Source organism: Solenopsis invicta, chromosome 12 (assembly GCF_016802725.1).
Source record: "Solenopsis invicta isolate M01_SB chromosome 12, UNIL_Sinv_3.0, whole genome shotgun sequence".
NCBI lineage: Eukaryota > Metazoa > Arthropoda > Insecta > Hymenoptera > Formicidae > Solenopsis > Solenopsis invicta.
The window spans coordinates 8,439,511-8,463,695 of record NC_052675.1 but is presented as its reverse complement, the minus strand read 5'-3'; the positions used below and the strand labels follow the sequence as shown (position 1 = coordinate 8,463,695).

At 38.9% G+C, this 24,185-nt stretch overlaps 1 protein-coding gene across 2 annotated transcripts; it reads left to right on the top strand.

Moving 5' to 3' along the window:
- The first annotated feature begins 346 nt into the window (after positions 1-346).
- On the top strand, positions 347-24,138 carry LOC105198515 (cAMP-dependent protein kinase type II regulatory subunit). Of its 2 annotated transcripts, none has more exons than XM_011165250.3 (8): positions 347-1,214; positions 8,390-8,481; positions 14,002-14,085; positions 14,717-14,823; positions 15,100-15,361; positions 15,585-15,743; positions 15,857-15,959; positions 16,231-24,138. In XM_011165250.3, the coding sequence occupies exons 1-8, from the start codon at positions 998-1,000 to the stop codon at positions 16,359-16,361; spliced, it is 1,155 nt and encodes a 384-aa protein (XP_011163552.1). In that variant the 5' UTR covers positions 347-997; the 3' UTR covers positions 16,362-24,138. The 2 variants fall into 2 exon arrangements, with proteins under 2 accessions (XP_011163552.1, XP_025992954.1); XM_026137169.2 differs by lacking the exon at positions 347-1,214 and adding an exon at positions 4,576-5,569.
- The last annotated feature ends 47 nt before the right edge of the window (positions 24,139-24,185 follow it).

Below are 24,185 nucleotides of genomic sequence, written 5' to 3'. Positions count from 1 at the left end.
AGTACATGTCAAACATCGAGTTAAAAAATAAATAAACGCGGGTGACGTGAAATTTAACAAAATATAATTTCTTAAAATCAACAATAAAATTTAACGATTGACGCGCAGCCCGGATGTGCGCCCAATTTGGCGAGACGAGACGAGAGGCGCATTCGGCATTGGTTCGTTCGTTTCATTCTCGAATCGAACTCTACCGAGAATAATCGAATCCGACTCGATTTGAAGTTCGCGTGAGTACCCGCACATCCCGTCGTGCGATTCGCGGCGCGATGAGGTGCGGGTGCGGGTGAGTGAGGTGAGTGCTATCAGTCGCCATCTTAGCGACCGCGATCGGTTCATTCTCCGTGTCCTCGGGATCCCCCGATCCCCGTCGTACGTTCGGCGCGACTGTGCGCAGCGCAGCAGCGTCGTCACGGTAGCCAGCTAGCCCCACCGTGTCGATAGTCAGCGTGGTGCACCGGGAAGCGAGCGCGGAGCTTGCCAACGGCGCGGGTGGCAGCGACGACGGTTCGCCGGTGCACGAACGGCCGGCGGTGTGGTGCGGTACGGTGTGCGGCGCGGCGCGGTGCGACGACGACGACGACGACGGGAGAGCGGGCCATCGGCGGCAACGGCGGCGGCGGCGAAGGTGGTGGCGGAGGCGGCGACGAAGCAGCAGCGCGCCGAAAGTGGGCGGCGGTACGACGACGCGTCGAGCGTTTCTCGCTCTCCTCTCCTGGTCTCGTCCCAGGCCCCGGCTTTAAAACTCAGCTTCGACTCCGGATTCCAGCTCCGGCTCTAGCCTGAGGATTCCGCGCGACTTTATCACTCTTTCTTCTTCGATCTTTGATCCACGCGAGAACCCGTGAGGCGCCCCGAGAGGTGTGTGTGTGTGTGTGCGCGGCGCGCGTGACTGTGCGCGGCGTTACGGAGGTGCGGAAGCTGCTCCGCTGCGGTGGGCGAGCTCCGTCGAGCCCCGTCGAGATTCGACGATCGTCTTTCTGGGGAACGAGAGAAGATGAGCTGCCAACGTAACGCCGGCAAGATCACGGTGCCGGACGACCTGCGCGACGTCCTCCTCGAGTTCACGATCAGCTACCTGCTGGAGCAGCCCGGCGACATTATCGACTACGCCGTGGACTTTTTCACGCGGCTACGCGACGCACGGCGTACGCAGCTGATCCAGACGGACGGTCAGACCTGCTCGTCCACGCCGGACGAATCTGTCGATGAGGGTGAGTCTCTCTGTCTCTCGCTTTTTTTTCTTCCTTCCTGTCTTCGCCTCCCTCCCTCCCTCCATTTTCCTGTTTCCTTCTCCGGTGACATGTCACAGTTTGTCGATTCTGTCAATGACGATTATCCACAGCTAACCGAAAGGTCTAAAAACAAGATGGATAAGCAACGTAAATCCACGATCGAGGTCCATTCTAAATGCAGCTGCATGATCGAAACGGATTTTACGAATTGTGACCTTGTTACATTTTTCAAGTGGAAGACCTTTCATTTTTAGTATTCTCTCTATGCGAGAGCATAGATTGTTTCCTGGGAAATCTCAATCTCGAAAAGTCTTACGCATCACGTCGTATTCGATAACTACCGAGTTTTTACGAAGAAAGAAATAAGAAGAACGATATCAGTCAAATTGATTCCTCAAAATCTCATTAACTCACGAGCCATCGACTGCGCGTTCGCTATCGTCTCGATTAGATGAATAAATGAAAAAAAAAGGGGGCTAATCGGCGGAAAAGATCGCGCAAAAGGACCGATAGCGAGCGTTTGATTGTCCCCTCGAGTAGTCGAGAGATCACAAGTGGTTCTCTCTGCGTCTCTCTTTCCGAATTGTGAAAAGGGATCGGGCATTGTTTGTGCAGGCCTAAGCTCTCTCTCTCTCTCTCTCTATCTCTCTATAGAGTGACGGATAGCTCGGTTAACTGGTCTTGATTGCTATCAATCATAATGTTAGTAGAGTTTAAGCTTGCGAGCTAGTCGAGAATTGCACGGATCGATATCGGTTGTAAGTTAAGTGTGCAGTGGGTCGATTCTCCACCAACGTCAATTGACTCGTCACCGCGGTTTCGAGTCTCACTTTCCTTCCGGGGTTGGGGGCGGGTAACGGACACCGAGGCAGGCAGGCAGGAGGGAAGAAGGTTCGTGTAATTCCGGGTGTATAACACGGAATAAAACCGTAATGTCGGTGATTTATGTAGCAGCGGCGTGATAGACGGCGACGGATAATAATTTAACAATACCGAGCAATCCGTCATTCATTCCGTTTGTCCCACGTATTTTCTGCTTCTTTTTCCTCTCATTGATTAATTAAACAGCGCTTGCTATTATCTGTGTAAAATTATCTAGATGAAGAAATGGTTGCATATTGTCTTTATCTAGGGTATTATAAAATGTCTTCATTTTATATCTTTATCTCATTGTTAGATAAGTGTTAGTCCTGGTGAAAAATTCTGTTAGAATTTCTGTATAATTTTATAACTTTTTTAAATTTTTTTATACGAATTAGAACACTCCAAAAATGCCCAGACAGTTTTTTCAGAATTTTTCAAATATGTTAATTATAAAATATCCTAAGATTTCCCAGATTTGTTTCTGATAAAATGTTATAAAATCTAAAAAAGTTAAAAGTACTTTTTTTTAGAAATCGTGGGATGAGAAATCTCAGAAATTCAGAATTCACATGTATGAAAAATTCTAAGAAAAAATGTAGACTCCGAGGAGTATTTCTGAAAAATGTTTCAATTTAATGAAAATCATGAGAAATATTGTATTTTTTTCCAGGGATCTTTGCCAAATTATTTAAGCTAATGTCAACAATAACGAGAGAGAAGCATTTTCCTCAACTCGCAAATTACCATTTAGTAATTATTGCCACTTAAAAATATTCTCCTAACAGGAGAATATTTTTAAGTGGCAATAACAGGATTACGTTACGAAATTCACTGTCAGTACTGAAAATCTGTAGTGTACGTAACGTAAACTATAAACTTTTAGTACTGGCAGTGTATATCGGAACGCAGCCTAGATTGCACAGATCGATAATAGTGCAATATAAAAATTGTCCCGAAACTATAAAACGTACGAAGAAAAATTGTAAACTGCTGAGATTGAATGCTAACTTTTACAAGAAATTTTGTAAATCGTTGTATAATGCGCATTTTATATTCCCTTTACTTTTACTTTGGATTTTTATTGATTTGCGTATTGATTCCAATTCAAAGCGGGATATTTTTTGTTAGATTAAACTCTATTTTGAAGAACTTTTATTTTTAAGAAATAAAGATTAAAAAATAAAAATACGAACATATTTTTACATTCTAAATTGCTTTATTCAATAACGATATTATCTGAAAATTATCTAGATAAAATCATGCATAATTCTATTTTGTATTTAAATAAATTAAAGTTAAATAATTTTTACCTTATCTAGGACACATTTACGTGTAAATTTATTTTCACATATTTCAATAGATAATTTGAAGTTGACGATGATTCAGTGAACGTCGACGTGTGTCGATCGATCGCCTGAATTTCACCACCGACGTGCCGACGAATTCTGACATTAGTCGAACCGATTTTCCATTTTCCGAAATGAGAGCATAACATCGATGACGTAATATAAGCCATTACGTTAGATTAGCGCTGAACGATTAATGGTGAAATCGCCAATTTCCCAAGCAAACCGCGCGCGTAATGCGAAAATGTGCATTTATAATGTCTGAACAAGCGTCGGGATGTTCCACTGAAAAATGCACGGCGCGACATCGAGCGCTTCTATTAGCACGCAATTTTGAGTCGATAGTCGAATTCGATGAGGCTCGGAGCTCCTCTTTCCCACTCTTCTCCCTTCTTTTTCTCCTTCTGTGACACCGATATCCGTTCTTCTATGAAAAACAATACCGCTCTCCTTTCTCCCCTCTTGCCCGGATTAATTCGATTTTTCCTTCTCTTATCTGCTCAGGAAAGAAAATCCCTCGAATCTCCTGTGGAAGAGACTCGCGATCGCAAGATAAATACCTTTAGGATATTATTGGATTTTCCCCCGCGACAAGAGAGATCTTTCCGATCTCTGCCCGAGTCACGCAAAGTTCCTTTTTTTCTTCTTTTTTTCTTTCATTTTTGCAGAATTGCATGGATTACCGAATCCTCCCTCATCCATCTCTCAGTTGAGATGTCTCGGCATTTCGAGGAACAACTCCGCGCTCCGAAGTGACAAAAATAGACGTTCGAACTAATATTTCTTCTTCCTCATCAATATGTATCTGGAGGAATCCCGTTCCTATTTCTTCCAGCTGCCTTTCCCCATCGCAGCAGCACTGCCGCAAACAAACTTGTTCACGAGTTATCTCCAGCCTTGCGAAGTTGGTCCGTCGTTGGTGCGTCAGCGCGCGGGGGTCCGTCGAAAACTAATAAATCATTCCGGACTCGCGTGTTTCCTGGTCTCTCTCTCTCTCCCTCTCGCTCGGAGAATCGCGATTCGGAGAATCGGTCGCGGTGGTAGTAATCGATCGAGATCCCCTCGGAAATTCTTTCACGTGGGGTTTCCGCGCGCGAGAGGCGGTGGAGAGCACCATCCCCTCTATCTCGAACCCCCTACACACGTCGAAAGCGGGACTTCCACATACGCCGCGATGGTCGCGTGGGGTTGAAGGGGGGGAGGAAAGGGCTGTGCTTCGGCCTTGTCGAAGATGCGCGTCCGAGGAGGCTCTTTGCGATAGCGGATAGAGGAAAACGAGCGTGCGAAGCGGGACGACGTTGTTGTTTCTCGTCTGGTTCGAAGTTTTATCGAGAGTCCGAGCGAACGCCGTCGCCGCCGCACCGGCTTGGCTCGTACGTCTCTTTTCGAGACCTGCGCGCGATTTGGGAAATCCAATCGTTCTCTTTCACTCCTCTTGCCGCGCTCTCAGTCGCGCTACAAGTGCTACAACGCGGTCCAGTCCGATCCGGTCAGGCGCTCGTCAGTCGCGAGACGTGATTCTCGACTGATGCGGCGCGGTGCTTTCGATAGTTCCTCCAGCCCAGTGCAGCGCGCTTAGCCGGCACAACGACACCGCGACACTCGGATACGTGATTCCTCTTCCTCGTCGAAAGCGAAGCGAGCGTGATATCAGTGGGTGTAATCTCCGTGCGCGGCTTTTTTTTTCTCGTCCAACAACCGAACGAGTCTGTAACTGAGGGGAAAAAAAAAAGCAGAGCCCCTTCGGGAACATCGGTGTGTCCCCCTTTCGACTGTTCAGTTTCTGGCCCGATCGTCGGCTAAAGTGAAGTCGTAGAGAGCAAAGTGCAGGGGGGGAAGAGAAGCGTCGCATCTACGATTGTGCTTTATTGATGTTACGGAGTTTCGGAGTTGCTTGCCAGGCTTACTCACCTTTCTTCTCGTCGTAGCGTAGCGTTGTGACAAATTTGTGTCTGCGAATCACGTACTTGCGACTGGATATACTTGTTTCGTGTCAAGTGTGCGTGTCAAGTGAACGTGCTGCCAAGGAGGAACGTGTCCTCGTGCACGTCTCTGCCGCGTGTTTCTCTCCACCCGCGGACCAAATGTCGCTCATCTCCGTCCTCGAGCCAGTGGATGACAGAGGTGCGAAAGAATGAAACGCCGCGGAGCTTCCGTTGTCCGAATTAGTAGCGAGTGACCTTGTAATGAATGCAATAGGAACGCGGATTGTAACTATAATTACGATAGGATCCCTCTCTGATCCCTTTTTTTTGTTTGCCTTTTGCGATACGAGTTTTGCACAGAAAAAAAATTAGTATCAAATCAACGATTCATTGTTTCATATATAAGCAGGAATATAAAATCTTCTTGGAAGAATTTATAATCTTAAACAGACTTAATTTGCTCGCGTGAAGAAAATTTTTCTCTTCACGTAAGCAAATTGTCTGTTTAAGATTATAAATTTTTCCCACAAGATCATATATTCTTGCTTATATATGAAACAAGGAATTGTTGATTTAATATTAATTTTTTTACGTGTATAGATACAGGATACGTAGATTTAGGCCTTGGGTGTGAGTCGGATGGATGAGTGAATTAATTAGAATGTGTATCACATCTCAAAGTATTAAAAATTTTAAAGTTTCATAGATTATTCTGTTATTACGATTCATTATCTGTAAAAATTTCAGCGTAACTCTTTTTATTGATTTAAAAGTTGCTGCATTTTTTATTTGCTTCTAAAATAAAATCGTATTTCATATTGTCGCAAAACTTGTTTGCAAATTTAATGAGGAAGTGGCATTACGAATTAAATCAACTTTTTTACATATAGGCTAATGAAACTCTAATAAATGTTCGAGCAAAAATTCATTTGGATCCTTACTAGCTTTTTATCTAAAACTGCAACAGAATATGTCATTTTCGCTGCGTAAGTCATTGTAAACTAAAGTTTTTTGTTTTTTTTTACCGTCAGTTTCAGAACTAAAATTCAGGTATTTTTTGTCGTTAAGAAAAGAAAGAAAGAATAAATCCAAGTCCCTGCGCACAATAGAGAAATATTAGATACTAGGAATGGGAATTAAAATCAGTTTTCTTAATGAATATTAAACGTAACGCGCAGTAGATACGAATAAGACGTGAGACATAAATGTATTTCGTACAATATACAACATAATTTATTATTTATGTATAGTGTTCATTGAGGAAGCTGTGATTCTAATCTCAATTCTTATTCCTAATATTTAATATTCCTTTGTTGTACGTAGGGCTTAAAGCCCAAATTACACTTAGCGATTGACGATTGCGATTGACGATTGCGATTACTTTTCAACTAATCAGAGCAAAGCAGTCGGCGGCTGCTTTGCTCTGATTGGTTTAAAAAGTAATCGTCAATCGCTAGTGTGATTTGGGCTTTTTTGAATTTCAATAGCTTCTAGCTGGTATTGTAGAACCAAGACATTCATAAGAATCAGGTGTAAACCAAGTCCCTTCTTAACTAAATGTTATAAAGCTGAAGTAATAAATTATGTATGTAATAGCGGATGACTAAAGCCCAAATCACACTAGCGATTGACAGTTGCGATTGACGATTGGCGATTATTTTTTAAACCAATCAGACCAAAGCAGTCGGTGACTGCTTTGCTCTATTTGGTTGAAAAGTAATCGCCAATCGTCAATCGCTAGATGTGATTTGGGCTTAAGGCGAGTTTCTGGATAATCATACGACAGCTTTCGCGACATTAAAAACTTTGTCGCTTTTAGAGAGTAATAGAGATATACAAACTTATAGCCATTAAAAAAGAAAATAAGTACCACGACTTTTTTAACATATTTAACCGCATAAAGTTCCACTGTTCTTCTCGTAACCTTTGCGTAATAACGCGAAAGAAGAAAAGGTATTGTTAATTCTCAAAAAAATAATATTTCAAGAAGGAAAGAATTGTTATTTTTTAATCTTCAAGCTTAGTTTTCTTGGAAACGAAAAGATTTATCTTATATATGTCTTCGACTTATCCTCTTCTTGTAGAATTACTATTCCATTACCAGACCTAGTTACCGAGAATCACGTGTTGCGCGCGGTGGCGAAAAAAATACGTTTGTAATCGAGACGCGAGGATGGAATGACGATGGAATATAAAAATTTTTATCTCGCAAGTAGAAATTCGCGTCTCTCGAAGAAAAATAGTACGCCGTCGCGGCCAATATATATTCGCGCTCGATTTACGCGGGGTGTGTCAAGACGAAAGGTCAACACTTGAGAAAGACGTCGACGTGATGCGACATTACAGAAAAAAAAAAAAAAAAAGTTTCAACGAGTCTCTCTATCGCAAATTGCGAAGTGATCGAAGATGAAACTTCCGCGCAAACTTCTGTCACGTAAAACTTAAACTAAAGAGATACGTCACTTCTTTCGCGACATCGACATACAAAATGCTAATGTCGAAACTCCGAAAATCGCTGTTGCCTCGCCGTTCCCTTTATTACCGTCGGGGGGGACCGGATTTCGCTGCAGCTAACGACTGAAACGAGCCGGCGCGCGCGGTCTTTCGCATTTGCATAATTGAACGACAGACCATTTTTTTACGCAACGGCTTTTGCAATCGACGAGACTTTTCTCGAAAACGCAATCGTCCAATTACGTAAACGTCAAACTTGACGCGCATACGATTGTCATCTCTGTCATAAAACACGGGCCTTCGGTTTATTATCGCGATAGATAGCAATGTACGTTTTTTTTTTTTTTATTTTTTTTAGACTCGAGCCAATTGACTAAACTGAATACCATTCGACAACATTGTCAACTTTTATATTATTCCTCTCGTTAAGTAAGCTGCGCCGTTCTTCACCCTCCTTCAATTAAATCTAGCTTTACATTTTAATCGACGTTCAATCCATTTAATTGAACTTTATATTTCATTCTTTCACCAGTTTAATCACGATTACGTCCCTTTTGTATTTTAGAGCCACCAGTCGGCCGGTTTGCCTCCAGAAGGAAGAGCGTTTTCGCAGAGACTTACAATCCCGAGGAAGATGAGGAGGATGACGGCTTCAAGGTATATATCGTGCATGTGTTATTGCCGCTGTTTCATAAATTATATCGCGCACGTGCGCGATAACAAGACCACGCGAATGAGACATCGTTTGCGACGTGCGTTTCGCGTTCGTGTTTTTCCGAAAAAGAAAATTCTATTCCGTTTGCTGCCTATCTTCGACCATGTTCAAAATATATCAAAATGAGACATTGGAAAGCTGGAGAAGATCTCGTAGCGGAATAGGTATACAACTGAACGACGAGAAAACATTCTCTACATTTCGCGGATGATCAGGTGGCCCAGGATAAAGAGGACCTAGAGTTTATGGCGGTCAGACTCGTAAAAGAATATGAGGAATGGGGTTTGATGGTCAACCAAACAAAAACCAAATGCCTATGCATCAAGCGGGAGAGTGGAAATGTACACGCGAACGAAAACGAGACGGTAGGAGCTTGTGACAAATTAACAGTACAGGGCGAACAGAACAGAACAGAGAATCTTAAAAGGTAGAAAGGTCATAGGAGACTTGAACTCGATTCTATGGAAATTGACAATACATTATTATTAGATGTATAACGAATATAAGAAATAATAAATTACATTAGTAAGATTAATGAAGATATCGGGTACAACGAATACAAAAGAAGAAAGGAAATAAGTACTTTAAAATAAATTAAATAAAATTCACGAACGAGGCACAAGCGGAAAGTTTAATTGCAATGAGATGCAATATGTTGGGTGAGCTCTTGGCGAAACGTAGAAAGCTGAGACAGCAGGCGTTTAACAGAAGGCAGAATATTGAAAAATTTTAGGTGTAGGAGAAGGCATCCTGAAATTTCGATGTTTTATGCATTGGAAATGCAAGTAAATGTCGATGAGTATCTGAAAATGAATCGGAATGAATATCCACGTTAAGACGTATCAAATTTCGGAGTAGGCGTACTGGAGCGAAGAACTTTGAAAACGGTACAGCATAGGTGAATAATAAAACGTTGATAGATATTTAACCATTTGGAACGCTGAAAAGAAAGAGTAACGCGATGATATTTTCTGACACCAAAAGAATAATGAAGACCTGAATTTTGATTGAATTTTGGGAAACGACTAAGACAGGAAGTCACACGAATATTAGCATAATCAAACAATGATGGTACAAGAGACTGTGTGAATTTTTGAGAAACAAAGAATGACGCAAAGGATACAACAGACGAGAATAGGCAAGTCTACAATTGACCAAAACAGGTTGGTCGAATGTCCAAGACGAATCGATATGTAGGCCAAGAGTTCTCACAGTAGAACTTTTACTCCTTATTCTAGATAAGGAATAAAAAAACTTGTTGGATACCGAAAGATTGAAGATGGCAAAGAAGGGTAGGAGAACCGACTATTAGAAGGGATAATATGCAAGCCATTAACAATCGACCACTCACTAATCTGCAGAAGGTCATTATTCAAAGCAGCTGTAAGAGAAGTAATTTGAATGTTTTAAAGAGAAAAACATCATTTGCATACGTGTACAGCACAGAAACAATAGGCATAAGGAAGCCAAAGCGGCAGTAAATAGGTTGAAAAGTAGCGGACCGAAAATTGAGTTACATCAGGTCTGTCGACGCAATCGCGTCATTGATGATCGTAAAATGATGCTATCTGCTGGCGTGACGTTCGCTCGAACGATCGCAGATTCGATTGGTCCGAAAACGCCGTTTTCTCTTCACGATGAGTATCTCGACACGTCCGTCGCATCGCCGTGTCACTTTTAGACCTTCTATTAACGGATGTCGCAACGCGGCTGATATTTTTTTTCCAGCAACGAAGCCTTGACAGCGTACACTTTTTACGCTTGTCACGTCTGTCGAATTGGCGAAAACCGATACGTCGTCGATTGTAACTGCGTAAATAATCGCCGAGACCGCAAAACGTACGTACTTTTGCACGCCGAGGCGAGTCGCGTGTCGCCGTAGGAAATTTGCCACGCGCGAATATTGGAGCTTAGAGGAGGAATTAAAACGACTCGACTCGACTCTCGGGGAATAGCGCCTGGAACGATAGAGTGAAAATTTTCTTGGAGATTAAAATATCGGCATCGATCGGCCACTTTTGGCGTGTGAGCGCTAATCGTTGCGCGCTCTTTACGCGCTTCTTCGTTAATTATCTTCGTAGAGCGATTCTAAAATCCCGTTGTTCTCGTCGTCGTCGTCGTCGTCGTCGTCGTTGGAAGACGTGGCACGAAGTAATCACGCGATCGAGCAAAAGGACAGGTTTTTATATAACGCATTCGCGCTACATTGCATTCGCAACATAACTCGTTATCGCGCGGGATACTTCGCTTCGATGAAGAGAGCGAACGACGATGACGAACACAGAGGCAGGTTTAGGTTTTTTTTCGGTGCTGGTAGAAAATAGAGTCTCTCTCTCTCTCTCTCTCTCTCTCTTTTTCTCTCCCCCCTCCCTTCCCCTCCTCTCTCCTTTCCTCCCTCTCTCGTTACGAAATGTCGTTATACGTCGCGCATGTATATGTGTGTATATACGCGAGGTACATAATATATATCACAGTCTATTAAAGCATAGCTGGCGCGCAGTCTCTCTCTCGCTCTCTCCTTCTCTCTCGCGGCCTGCTGCCGCGCGAGTGACGAAACGCGAACGAAGAGTTACTTTGCTCGGCGATGCGAGGTCGGCGATGTACCTTTGTGACGTCAGGCCTCGTGTTCGATAACCTGGCATGGACGTGATTTACATGTATATATGCATCCTCACCGTGTGTACGTATCGTACATACGCGCACGTGAATGAGGGAGAAAGAAGCGCGCACGTTGTATACGTGTGTATATGTGCGTGCGCGCGCGCGCGCACGTGTGTATGTATCTGCGGGGTAGTAAGGGGGGTTCTGCGAGGGTTCGCCGGCGGCAACGACGACGACGACGACAACGGGTCGGGTTCGACGAGAGAAAGAGAGAACATTTTCACAAAGATAGCCCTGGTGAATCCGATTATCGCCATCCCTACGGTGGCTGGTTACACGAAGAGGAAAATCGGTTGTCTCTCTCTCTCTCTCCCTCTCCCTAGACCAGGTCGACCGACCGACCGATCACATTTTCTCTTCTGCATGTTACACGACCGGGACAATAGCTGAGAAAACTGGGACAGTTGCGATTTTTAGAAAGGTCGAAACAAGACTACTTCGACTACCGTACCAATCTTCTTAACCGTTTTACGATAAAAGGTACATCGGGTACGCACGATCTTCTTCAACCGTGAAATCCCGATTTCAAGTAGATTTTTCCTCGGCGAAGATGCTCTTGTAATGTTAGCGTTATAAGCGAGAGAGAACAGCTTTTCACGGATCCAAAAAGATTCTCGGAGCGCTGAATAGGTAAAAAAAAATCTACATTTTTTATTTCTTTATTTTAACTTCTTGTGCAGCACAACATTGCAAAATATTGCTGCAATAAAAAAACGTCCGCTTCAGAAATATTGATACGTAATATTGCAGCATAATATTGTATTAACGTTGTTACATCAGATATCAATATTTCTGAAGGAAACCCATACAGCACACTAATATTGTATCAACAGCAATATTTAATCGCAAGATTGCAAATATTACAGCAACATTGTGAAATATTGATACAATATTAATGAGACATTGCAGCAATGTCTAATGTAGAAAAATCAACATAGATTCAATATTGAAAAATTTTTCACACTTGAACGTTCAACATTGCAATGTTTCTACAATATCTCTGCAATATTGCATTGCAATTGCAACATTGCTACAATGTTGCTGCAATGTTCTGTGCTGTATGGGAAATATCTCTGAAGGCATTTTACCATTGAAACATTGCAGCAACATTGTAGCAATGTTACAATGTTGCAATTGCAATGCAATATTGCAGAGATATTGTAGAAACATTGCGATGTTGAATATTCAAGTGTGAATACTTTTTCAATATTGAATCTATGTTGATTTTGCTAATTAGACATTAAACATTGCTGCAATGTCTCATTAATATTGTATCAGTATTTCACAATTTTGTTGTGTTTTTGCAATGCAGTAGTATGGGTTCAGTTTAAAAAAAAAAAAAATATATAATATAATATGGAAATACGATATATTGAAAAAATAATGTATGAAAACTCCGAGTTGGAAGTATAAAGAAAAATGGATTTCAATCTCGGCACCAAAAGTTCTGTCGTTAAAATGCAAAAGGCGTGCGAGAAACGGGATATCGAGAGGATAACGCGCGCCGAACGTGCGCGCGCGACAAAATAACAGTTTTGCAGGTGGCAAACGTCGACAAGCGGTTGACCCTCGGCGAAGTTGTAATCATACGATACACGCGGCCCGGTCGCACAATGGCGCGGCAGATGGGACAGGTCGGTAATGGGAACGTGGAGTAACGGTTCCCTGCGAAATTGATCGTTTCTGTGTGTAACAATTGGCGACGATAACGAAACAAAAGAACCCGCCGGCTCTTGTGGAGAGACCGATTATCGCGTGTGCACTTGCTGCTGCTGCTATTGCAAGCGAGAGGGTATGGCTGACCGTAATAATGGCTGCAGCGCAAGTCGTTGCCGCCGTCGTCATCGTCGCCCTACGTAAAACCTCTCAAACGAGAGCGTGCGAGCTTTTAAAAAGCGAAAAATTTAAATAGATCAGCGAGCGGAGGGATTAAGATGCTAAATGAATGACGCTACGTAATATTAGCAGCGACGGGGGCGAGGAATGGAACTTCTTAACTCGAGGGCCGTTTCCCTATGCAAGAAATTTATGGTGATCACGCGCTCCGTTCTTAGATGCTTCTAGGCATTATAAGCGTGCTACGTAGATATTAAACATTTTAAACTTTACGCTGCTGTCATGTAAGAGAAAAAAAAAAGTACGTAGCAGAAGCTTGTTAATTTTTATACAACCTCGGTAGCGTTTCGGTTATTAATAACTTTGCTAAGGATCCTACGCGAAATCGCGTAGCTCGATGGCTCTTAAAATCAGAACAAACAGTATGTTTTCCCTCTCTGAAATAATAGCGAGTGGAGCGTGGGAGAGGTCAAAGTTCACCGTACCAGGTCCAGCGTAAAGGGCAATATTTCAAGTCTTCTAGTCGGACTATCAAATTTGCTCGTTGTAGCTTTAAAAGAGAATTGCATTCTTACGGCAGAGCTTATTGCATCATTTCTCCGAGTTGAAAGGAATAATCTAAAGAGAATAAGTAGCAGAATATTAAACACGATAAATATATCAATTTAACGAACGAATTACCCTCGGTAGAAAATTCATTAGCTTGTAATGCTTTTTTGCAAACAGAATGCGAATGTTGTTCAATAAATCAGAAATTAACGAAACGCCGTGCGTTTCGCATAATTTTGCAACTTAAATCGCGTTAAACCGTTTTCTAATTATTCATCAAGGGAGAAAACTTTCTTGCGAAGATAACGGAGAGACGATGTCTCAATTACGTGCTTTAATAATGAACCTAGAAGTGTTGCCTAAGCCGCGTTTTATCTCGAGTTTCATTTTGTCTTCATACGGCTCATTGATTTTAGATGGTCCATCCAAAGAGTGATGAGCAGCGACAAAGGCTCAGTGACAGCGTCAAGAACATACTCCTGTTTCGCGCTCTAGACGAGGTAAGTTAAACATAGTGCGTTCATCAGCCATGATCGCAAATAGGAATAGGTGTAACGTCGGCTTGGTATACTCCGCGCCAGCCGGGCGAAATACCAAGAAATCCACGAATAATCTCTTATTAGGAGCAATCGTTTTTGCCAGGAAGACGACTCGCATAGCTGAGATAATTGTCTCTTTCGTTAGCGACTTGTTGACGCATTCGAGTATAAATTGCTTGACTATTAAATATTATGCGTTGGAAATTATTACATTATTTTTCAATTAGTTCTCTTTTAAAATAATCTTTCATTTTTCGAGATGCACATTACTCACATCAAATTATCTAATTGAAAATTGAAAAGTGACGAGGGGATGGGTGGCTAGTCTAAAAATTTTCATTTGATAAAAATCGATTTCATGGTCATGAATTAATTACGTTGAGAGGAAATGTGTAATGATGAAACACCTTTGTATACGTATATAAACGTATTTATGTATTTTACGTAGAAGCACGTACATCGATTATCACCGCGGTATTAACGTGACTCCCTCTGCTTGCGTACTACAATTTTAAAGTCGATATTTTAAATCTTGGACGATAATATCGCGTTAAAACGTATTTATACGTGTATAATAAAATTACTTTTGCAGGAACAAATGGCGGACGTACTGGACGCAATGTTCGAAAAAATCGTTCAACCGGGAGAATTTATTATCCGACAGGGCGACGATGGTGACAACTTTTATGTGATCGAGAGGTAATACTTTTTCTTTATATATTACAGTTAACGTATCGATAGGCTTCTCCCTTCAGCGGGAAACTCCAGTGAACCAAGAGGGAGGGGATGAGCACAGTCGATCAGTGCTTCTACTCGAAGCTGAAAATATTCAAACAATAATGCTTAGTAATCTGATTATTCGATTGTTCGTTTCTCGTTGGAGTTTAAATTTATTAGGCGAAACACGTGGAGAAATGCGCGATTGCCCTACAAACTTGAATTTTCCATCTATTTTCATCGCGTTTCGTGTTTCAGAGGAAAATTCGATGTATATGTCAAAGATCCCGCCACAGCAAAAGATAATCACATTCACACTTACGATAATCGCGGTGCTTTTGGAGAATTGGCCCTTCTATACAATATGCCCAGAGCAGCCACTGTCAAAGCTATCACAACTGGCACACTTTGGGCCATGGACAGGCAAACCTTTCGACGTATTCTCCTTAAATCCGCGTACAAGAAGCGTAAAATGTACGAGCAGCTTATTAATAAAGTACCGATGTTGAAGTCTCTGGAGGTAAGATTTTCCAACTTTTTACATAATTGCTTTTCTAATAGTTTACGAATACATTTGTGCTTTTTTTTTGAAATCTTAAATTTGCACTTTAAGATTAAATATAATTGCATATCTTTGTTAAAGCTATTTTTTCTCTTCAATTTACAAATATAAAAAAAGAAATAATCTTTAAAATATCAATTCTTACGAGATTTATAATGTATTAAATCGAAAAATCTTGCAGGCTTACGAACGAATGAATTTAGCGGATGCTCTTGTACCGAAACAGTATTCCGATGGTGAACAGATAATCAGGCAAGGCGACAGCGCAGATGGAATGTACTTCGTCGAGGATGGCGTCGTCAGAATCACCAGACTCGGCGAGCACGGCCGTGAAATTGAGGTACATTTATATTATACATTAATCTGGTTCACCAAGAAATGATCCGATTAGACCGACGACGAGAAGCGCCAAGAAAATTCTCTCCTTAACCCGCTATCTTTAATATTCTACAGATTAATCGTGTTCCGGCTGGCGGTTATTTAGGCGAGCTGGCACTCGTGACGCATAAACCACGCGCCGCTTCGGCCTACGCTGTGGGGGACATCAAACTGGCATGTAAGTTTATTTCATTACTGCCCACGATTCCCGAATTGATAGGTAATCAATAACATTGCACCGAGTAATTGCGGATATCGATATTTACCGCAGTAATCGGACTTGTTAAATGACAACGGAAGATGGCCGCGATATCTCTGCGCATTCAATCTATTTTGAAAGTTTCTATATACAGGATATGCCACACTTTAATGGATTTACACAAATAACAATTTTGCTTTCCTCAAGTAATTATTTCATTTATTCAAACGGACATTTCTTACGCTTACAGTTTTGGACGTTGACGCTTTCGAACGTTTGCTCGGCCCGTGTATGGAACTTATGAAACGTAATATCGACGATTACGAGGAACAACTAGTCAAAATTTTCGGCAGCAAAACCAACATCTCTGACATTCGATGAACTGTTTTTGGGCAGAGCCACGTCGCCGTGCTGCTGTACTAAAGGACGCGACACTTTCGTACGGCATATAATGTATTACGAGCACAAAAGAACTTGTACCACCTACTTCTGAATCTCATCCCGCGTGTTTCGGGTATCATCTCGGAGTCAACAACTGTTTCGTATGATTGTTCACTTAGACGTATACTGATTAAGATTCGTCGATAATAGTTACCAAGTTTATACCTACGACACACATTGAACAAAGCTATAGGCTGCTCGATTATATGCGCGTGTACAACGTATAACAACATATTAATGACTATTCTCTAAGACTGTTGAATCAAAAAGAGAGAGTATTAGTGCATTCTGTTACACGCTCGATCGTTTGTGAAATGAATACTTTATTTATTATTGCCCCAGTGAAAGATTGGAATAGAATATTTCAAAGACTACGCGACACAAAGTATTACTATAATATTTAACTTGTCCCCAAAATGAGATTCAAGTTTATCTCGATGTATTCAATCTATATGCTCATATAATTCATGTGTACTCTCGTACCATATATCCATTTTTCAACAATGGCTACATTTGTAAGGCATAGTAAGAGTCTAGAATATTCGAAATCGAATGCTCTTTTAACGCTACTCTCTGGCAAAGGATAAATTACAAAAGAAACGACCACATTAGTAATTGAATATTGACATTGATTATTGAAGAATCTCTTGCAAGATTTCTACGAAATACCCTATATACATATATGCATATCACTCTTTCGGAGATAATGAAAGTAACATTGCCATTTTTAATGAAACAGAACTGTACAATATTCTTTGATACACTCATTTAACAATGTAATATCTTAATAAAATATCAGATCAGACAATCAAGATTTTGTCTATGATTCGCGGCAAGTAATAAATATGCACCTTGCGAATGAATATGCACATACACGTACATGAATACGCATCACATGCACATAATGGCGAGATTATTTTCTAATTCATAATGTTAATTTAATGTCAATTTTTTAAATATAAATTTGTTGACTGTTGTATATAATTATTTTTTCTGTATATTAATATATCTTTCATGTTGAAAACAATTTATATTAAAATTCACAGAAGATGTAGCTTTGTACATAATTATTTATTAGTACATAGCTTATATCACATTAATAGATTTTTACTAAAAAAATGGATTGTTTTTTAGTAATAGAAAAATAAATTCTGATAAAAAATTTTATATATGTTATTATTATCTATTAGTAAAAATTGTTAAACTCCAGAGTCGTTCAAACGCATTCTATTTCGGATATAGAGTACTCTCAAAAAATGCGAGAAAATTCAGGATTAAAGGAGCCTTAAAATTGACTTAAATGCGCGGATATAACGATGCAAAACGAATGTGTACGTTGAGCGTGTACATGTACAAAGTAATATAAAAGAAAAAGAATATATATATAATAAAATGCATATTTAAATGTGAAATGAGAAAAAGAGGCATAACATTTTCTAATTGCTTTGTACTTGTATCAGATTAGGTAAATTTTAGCATAAAAGGATAACCGTGCGTTTAAGCCAACGTTAAATTCAAGTGTGTCTTGCCGATAAATAATGGTAACTCGAAGATCAATTACGAGAACCCGACAACTTATTTTTATTACATGTGTACAAGATACGTTATGCATATGATGATATACGTCTATCATCGTGATAAAGTCCAGTCGAAAACCAATTCGATTATAGTATGGACAAGTGCGAATACTAGTCACTTTTTATGGCCGTGTTTTTGTCACGCTCTCTTCTGACAATTACATCGGTCGCGGAAAAAAAAGAAATGATACTTTTTATTACGTGAGTCGTGTATTTACTACGTGACTGAAACTCGCGATGGAGTGGCAGGGCTTTTTAAATAATATCACAATCGTGTGAGGGAGAAAAGGGAGACTAGTATGAAAGTGTAAAATAAAGAGAGAATAGCATAAGAATTCTTAATAACTGGTGTATTATCAATTGCTCTTCACTTGTGGCATTGACGCCTTGCATGGTCTTAAATTTTTTTCTTTCCATGCATGCGGCTCATTCTCTTATAAACAGTTTAATCAAATCTCGTGGAATTTTTCAAAAATGGTTAAATTAAATGGATATCAAACTTGAACACAATCTGAAGATAATTCACATTTTAACGTTAACAGTTGAAAAGTTTGTTTGCAATGTAATATCAATATCTTTAGTCTTCCACTGTATCTCCAGGCTGTGATATTATTTTCGACTGAGTATTTCATTCCTTTCTTGTAATCTCTTACAAGAAAAATAAAAGAATATCGTAATCGTTATCGAATTCGCGAGGCATCAAACTGAACTTATTTTAAATGATTCAACCGATGTATCTCTTATATATGTAAGTACGACAGAGATTTTAACGAATTAACAAAAGTGACTTGTTCATTGTTGGACACGAGAAACTCTACACGTATCGCAAGAGGAAAAAAGGGAAAACACAAAAATAAAAAAAGAGCTGATTCGCATACTGAGTAAACTGGATACGCATAAGTACTTACTTGTGTTAGATTACATTTGCTAAATTAAGTGTGAAGTATTGAAGTTAGAATCTGTCCAATTTGCATTGCTGTATGTATCTATCATAAGATTTATCTTATGTGTTGCGTGTTGTCATTTATGTATGAGTATGGATGTCTTTGCATGTGTGCGCGCGCGCTGTGTGTGTGTGTGTGTGTGTGTGTGTGTGTGTGTGTGTGTGTGTGTGTGTGTGACGATCGAGCTAGTAATTTGTTAATTTATGTTGCTACTATTGATAGTTTACATTCTCCAGTAATTGTATAATTCATGTTATCGTCATTAAAGATAATGCAATACACCGAAATATGTCCTACGGTTAAATATTGTAACAGTAGTATGCCTTATTGTGCCACTGGATCTTCGTCTTTCTGCTTTCAAAGGGAGAAAGATTTATGAAAAATCGAAGATACAGATTTCGTTGTACATCCACGATCTACACTGCTGGATAAAACGATTAGACACTTTAGTGAATTTTCATAAATGCCTTTATAAGTCAATAACTTTAGCGAATTAAAAGTTAGATTTCACGTAAGCGACAAGACATTCACAAAAGGGTTATATAAGATAACTAAGTAAAGATTTACTTAAAAAATGATTGAAATTAAAAAAATAATTTGTGAAGTAACTTTGTTATTAATACAAGAAGAGTATTAAAATTTTATTTTTATTTATAAACGTTTTTCTAAGAGGATATTTTATAATTTAATCTAATTAAAACTCCGTCAATTCTCTTTTAGTTAAAAATTGATTGCAAATTTCACTTATTGAAATATTTTAACATTGATATTTTTATCTGCTACAATAATGGTATTTAGTGTAAACTTGTATCTCAATAATTTTTCATGGTGTTTTATCATTATGTCCAGCAATGTATTATATATCTACGTGTTATATCTAACGATGGGCATTCGATTCTCCTTGCAAGTTTTCAAGCAATTCAATTAACATAAAATTTCGAATAATTTTGAATATTATTATAGATTATGAATTTTAGTAAATCTTTAACATCTTAAAGAACTTGCTAGTTTTAAGGAATCTTTAAAATTTTTTAAATTCTTAAAATAATTGTCGAAAATCTTTGATTTGATTTTAATTAAAAATCCCCAGATATACACATTTCGTATATATGTCGTATACATGCATTTATCATATTAAAAATTTTTAATAAACACAAATAAGCACACAAGATACTTGAAACTGAGAAGGTTTTTAAAGCTTTTATTTTTCACTAGTTTTTTTATTTCAAATAATATTCGAAATAATTCGAAACTCTCGTAATGGATTCTAAGCACTTGTTTTATTCCATCACTAACTACATCGCGATTCTAGTCCAGAGTGGCATGCGATATAAAGAAATATTTCCGACCAAATAGCATGTATCGAATCCAAGTTGACGGCGTTAATAACATTCGTAACAGCTAATAATGTGCCAGTAATACTTAGTTTTCTCGTTTGATTCATGTTTTTCTTTGTGCAACGATATATTTTTAATGTTTTTAATTTATCAAATGTAGCGTTAGTAGCTATTGTGTATATATTAGCAATGTGTCATTGTGCACATAACAGTGCACGTTGCATCGGACCAATTTCAAGGAGCAATTGGGCTTGCGACTATCTTTTCTTGCTTTTACTCGTATTCCTTTTCACCGTTTATAGCTTCAGCGTATATTCTTCACTGATGTAAAAACCCACGTATGGAATTTCAAACTATCATGCATCGCTAATAACTTTACTGTCCCTGCCATAAATCACGGTGATTTTAAACATTATTTTTATGCATGCCTGCACCGCGGCTGTAAACTTTATATGAAATTAGAGCTGTATACATGGTTCGACAGATATTTGCGAAAAGGAAATTTTCAAGTAATTCTCAAATCTCTGCATTAATTAAGGAAAGCAATACGAGTCTCAAACTCGATTGCGTGCTGACAATCGTCCGGTGTCATCATACGAAAATGTTTGTATTATCAAAAGTATTGTCGTATTTTCTGTCTTTATTTCTTCTTTTAGAAATATCTATTAGCATTTAAATATTGATACTCTCTTCGTTCTTGATCCGCACCGCACTTTTTTCTCCATACTTGGATGCTAATAATATTAAATGTTTCGCCACGGAAAAAAATATGCTTTTAAATTTCTTCAGCGACAGCGCGTAAGTGAAAGCGATGTTAGCGAAGCGTCGCGGATGCTTACGTTCAATTAGATGATTAGAATGAAAGAGAAGAGTACACCACTTCCTATATGCAATTAGGTAAATATATATATATATAAATCGGGCAAAAGTTAGGACGTTCGAAGGCCCAGAAGTATGTACGTCTCTCTCTCTCACTCTCTTTCTCTCTTTGCGTGTTCCCGTTGTGTCCCATTTTTCCATTACGTCTTCTAATCAAAGCATGATAAAAGAGGAACCTCTCTGATTGTACTGTGAATGTTGAATAAATTTAGAACATATAATTAGCCTTATAAAATGTGTCTGTGTACACGTTGCTTGAAGCGTGTTATATACATATAGCAGATAACATCAGAATGGTTCTCCTTGTGTTCCATTAGCAAAGTAAGTCTTTTAGCGAATTTTTCAGATGAGTTGTATCGTTTAAAGCGAATGTTGTGCCGTTTAAAGCGAATCGCGTCAAAGTTTACAGCAAAATGTATTTTTCATTTTGTAATCTGTTCGACGACGTATCCGTCTAGTGTGTTGAAATTCTTTATATCCGCGGAAGAAGAGAAATGACAGGAAAAAAAGAGACACACACATTGAGATACGTAGCCGTTCTTCAAGAGAATCGGTATATCCGCATACATATCGCTTATTTTATATTTCAATAAAACTCCGCAATGTTTCTTTTAAACGCGCGTGTATAGCTATATTATTGTTATTATCCAGTCCGTACCCCATACGTTTAATAATATTGTTTGGAGTGCGGCCCTCCCTCCTGTATATTTAATAGATTTTATACACATATGCGCATACGTAGGAACGTTACTAGGTATAACAAACTGTTGTAAATTACAAGATAGCACGTACTTAACGCCCCTTTGTTTCGTAATGTGTTATAGTATTGTATGGCGAAATATGTGCATATATACATATGTGTATGTATGTATATGTATATATACATATATAAAATACATACGTGTGTATATATGTGCGTATACCTATAGTATATTGTACACAATTGTTTTATATATATATATATATATATATATATATATATATATATATATATATATGTATGTATGTATATATATAGCATGTATATCTAAAGTGCATATACATTGTACACATTGGATATGCATGCAAATATACGAATATATATAAAATATCAGTATATATATGTATGTCGACACTCGTTTCCAGCTGGTCTGATCGGGTATCATTCTAATAATTATAATGTGTTGACCTGATAGCGATACGATTCGAGGTAATCTGGAGCCGAATGCGCAATCGCACGATCCGATTTATTGTACGATATGACGCAGATGTATGTCCATATATAATTTGTTAATATATATCAAGAAGTAAATAGATTTTACTAAAGATTTCTGTATGCTGAGCAGCAGGTTTATCTACATACAATAGATGTAAACCGAGGGTAATATCGATAATCGAAGGACGAGGGCAAATCGAACGTGTATTTGTGCGCACGCTTTGTATAAATTTGTAAGACGCGCGATCACATGTCGTCCAGTCTCTTTTTCTCTTTCGATAATACAAAAGTTGATTTGTACAAAGAAATCTCGTTGCAGGCGCTTACAGACTTGTAATAACTATTATGCTTATATTATGTGGGCCAAGATGAAGCAATTGATACATGAAAATCAGAAAGTTCGCCTTTATATGCCTGTATCTCAGCGACACTTGTCAACTAATTATGTTTCTTATTGAATTATTTATGATCATTATATTCGACGAAGCAAATGGCAATGTCTTTAGACATATTTTTATCTAATATTCATATTCATTAGAACCAAAGATTCGAATCTCTTATTAAAAAATGATCCTAATTTGAAAGATTATAAATTATCATGCCAAGTTCTTTCTCATTGAATATTTTATAATTAAATATCTTTTCTAAATGTTTTCTGCTCGATACAAAAGTGGGAAACAGATTTCTAGCGGTATATCTATATATGTTCAACGACACGTACTAGTATTGGCAATATTGAGCCACATTGAGAAATTGAAATTATACGAATAAGCTTGTTCATGCATACAGCTGATGTAATTATTATTATACTCTTCTCGTACAGAATGTCGTAGAAAAGTTGGACGCTGTTTTAAACGTTGTGCTTATTGAAATAAGCAAAGTAACTTAAAGAGAAAAAAAATCAAGTCTCTTAAATTACGTTATAATTGTAATTTTTGCGCCTTTTTCATTCTCAGTTCGCTGCCGTATGAAACTTTTGCTATCGCAACGTTCCATTTAAACAGCTTCCAAATACTTTCCGCGACGTGTACACGTCTCGTCACGCGTAAGCTGAGCTCGGACGTTTATGTGCGTATTTTCGCGATGGAGCCTAAGCGCGGTTGTAAACCAAAGTCAAGTCTCAGATGCATACAATGGAAAATAAATATTTGGTGTGTCTCCCTTTATGCTTGATCAGCTAACATTTCGTACACGCTTGTCACACAGCGTCACTGCCCGAGATTAAGTAGCGGCATTTGATATATCCCCTGTGTAACACCATATTTCACAGTCGTCGTGATTTTTCATACATCTCGGCACAAAGAATTCTATAGAAGGATGTATATTCAGTTCGCCAGAAAACTTCTCGTGTCCCATTCGCGAGGCTTCGCCTCTTGCTCTCATTCGGTGGTTCTGCAAAACATCGTCCGGGTGATCCTATTTTTTCTAGCAAACGCCCCGGTACGTTGTACAATCTTATATGAAATAACCGGATGCGAGTTTGTATTCGAGCAGCGAGCAACAATATACACTTGGTATACTATGAATAGATAGCATAATAAAGTGAGAATATAATAAATGAATGGACCTGTACAAAAGTCTATTATATTTATTATTATTATTATTATTATTATTGGTAACTCACGTTTACGCACAGTTACTTTCGATTCTCATCACTATGAAAAACAAACTATTTTAAGTGAAATACGAAGATAAATGTTTTGCGTACTACGAGAATTGCCAACATCCCTGTTGTAATTTAAAACCACTGAAATTAGAATTAAATAAAGTCAATATAAATAGAAACTTTTTTAATATTGGTATTTACCTGAACAAGTATTAGAGAAAATAAA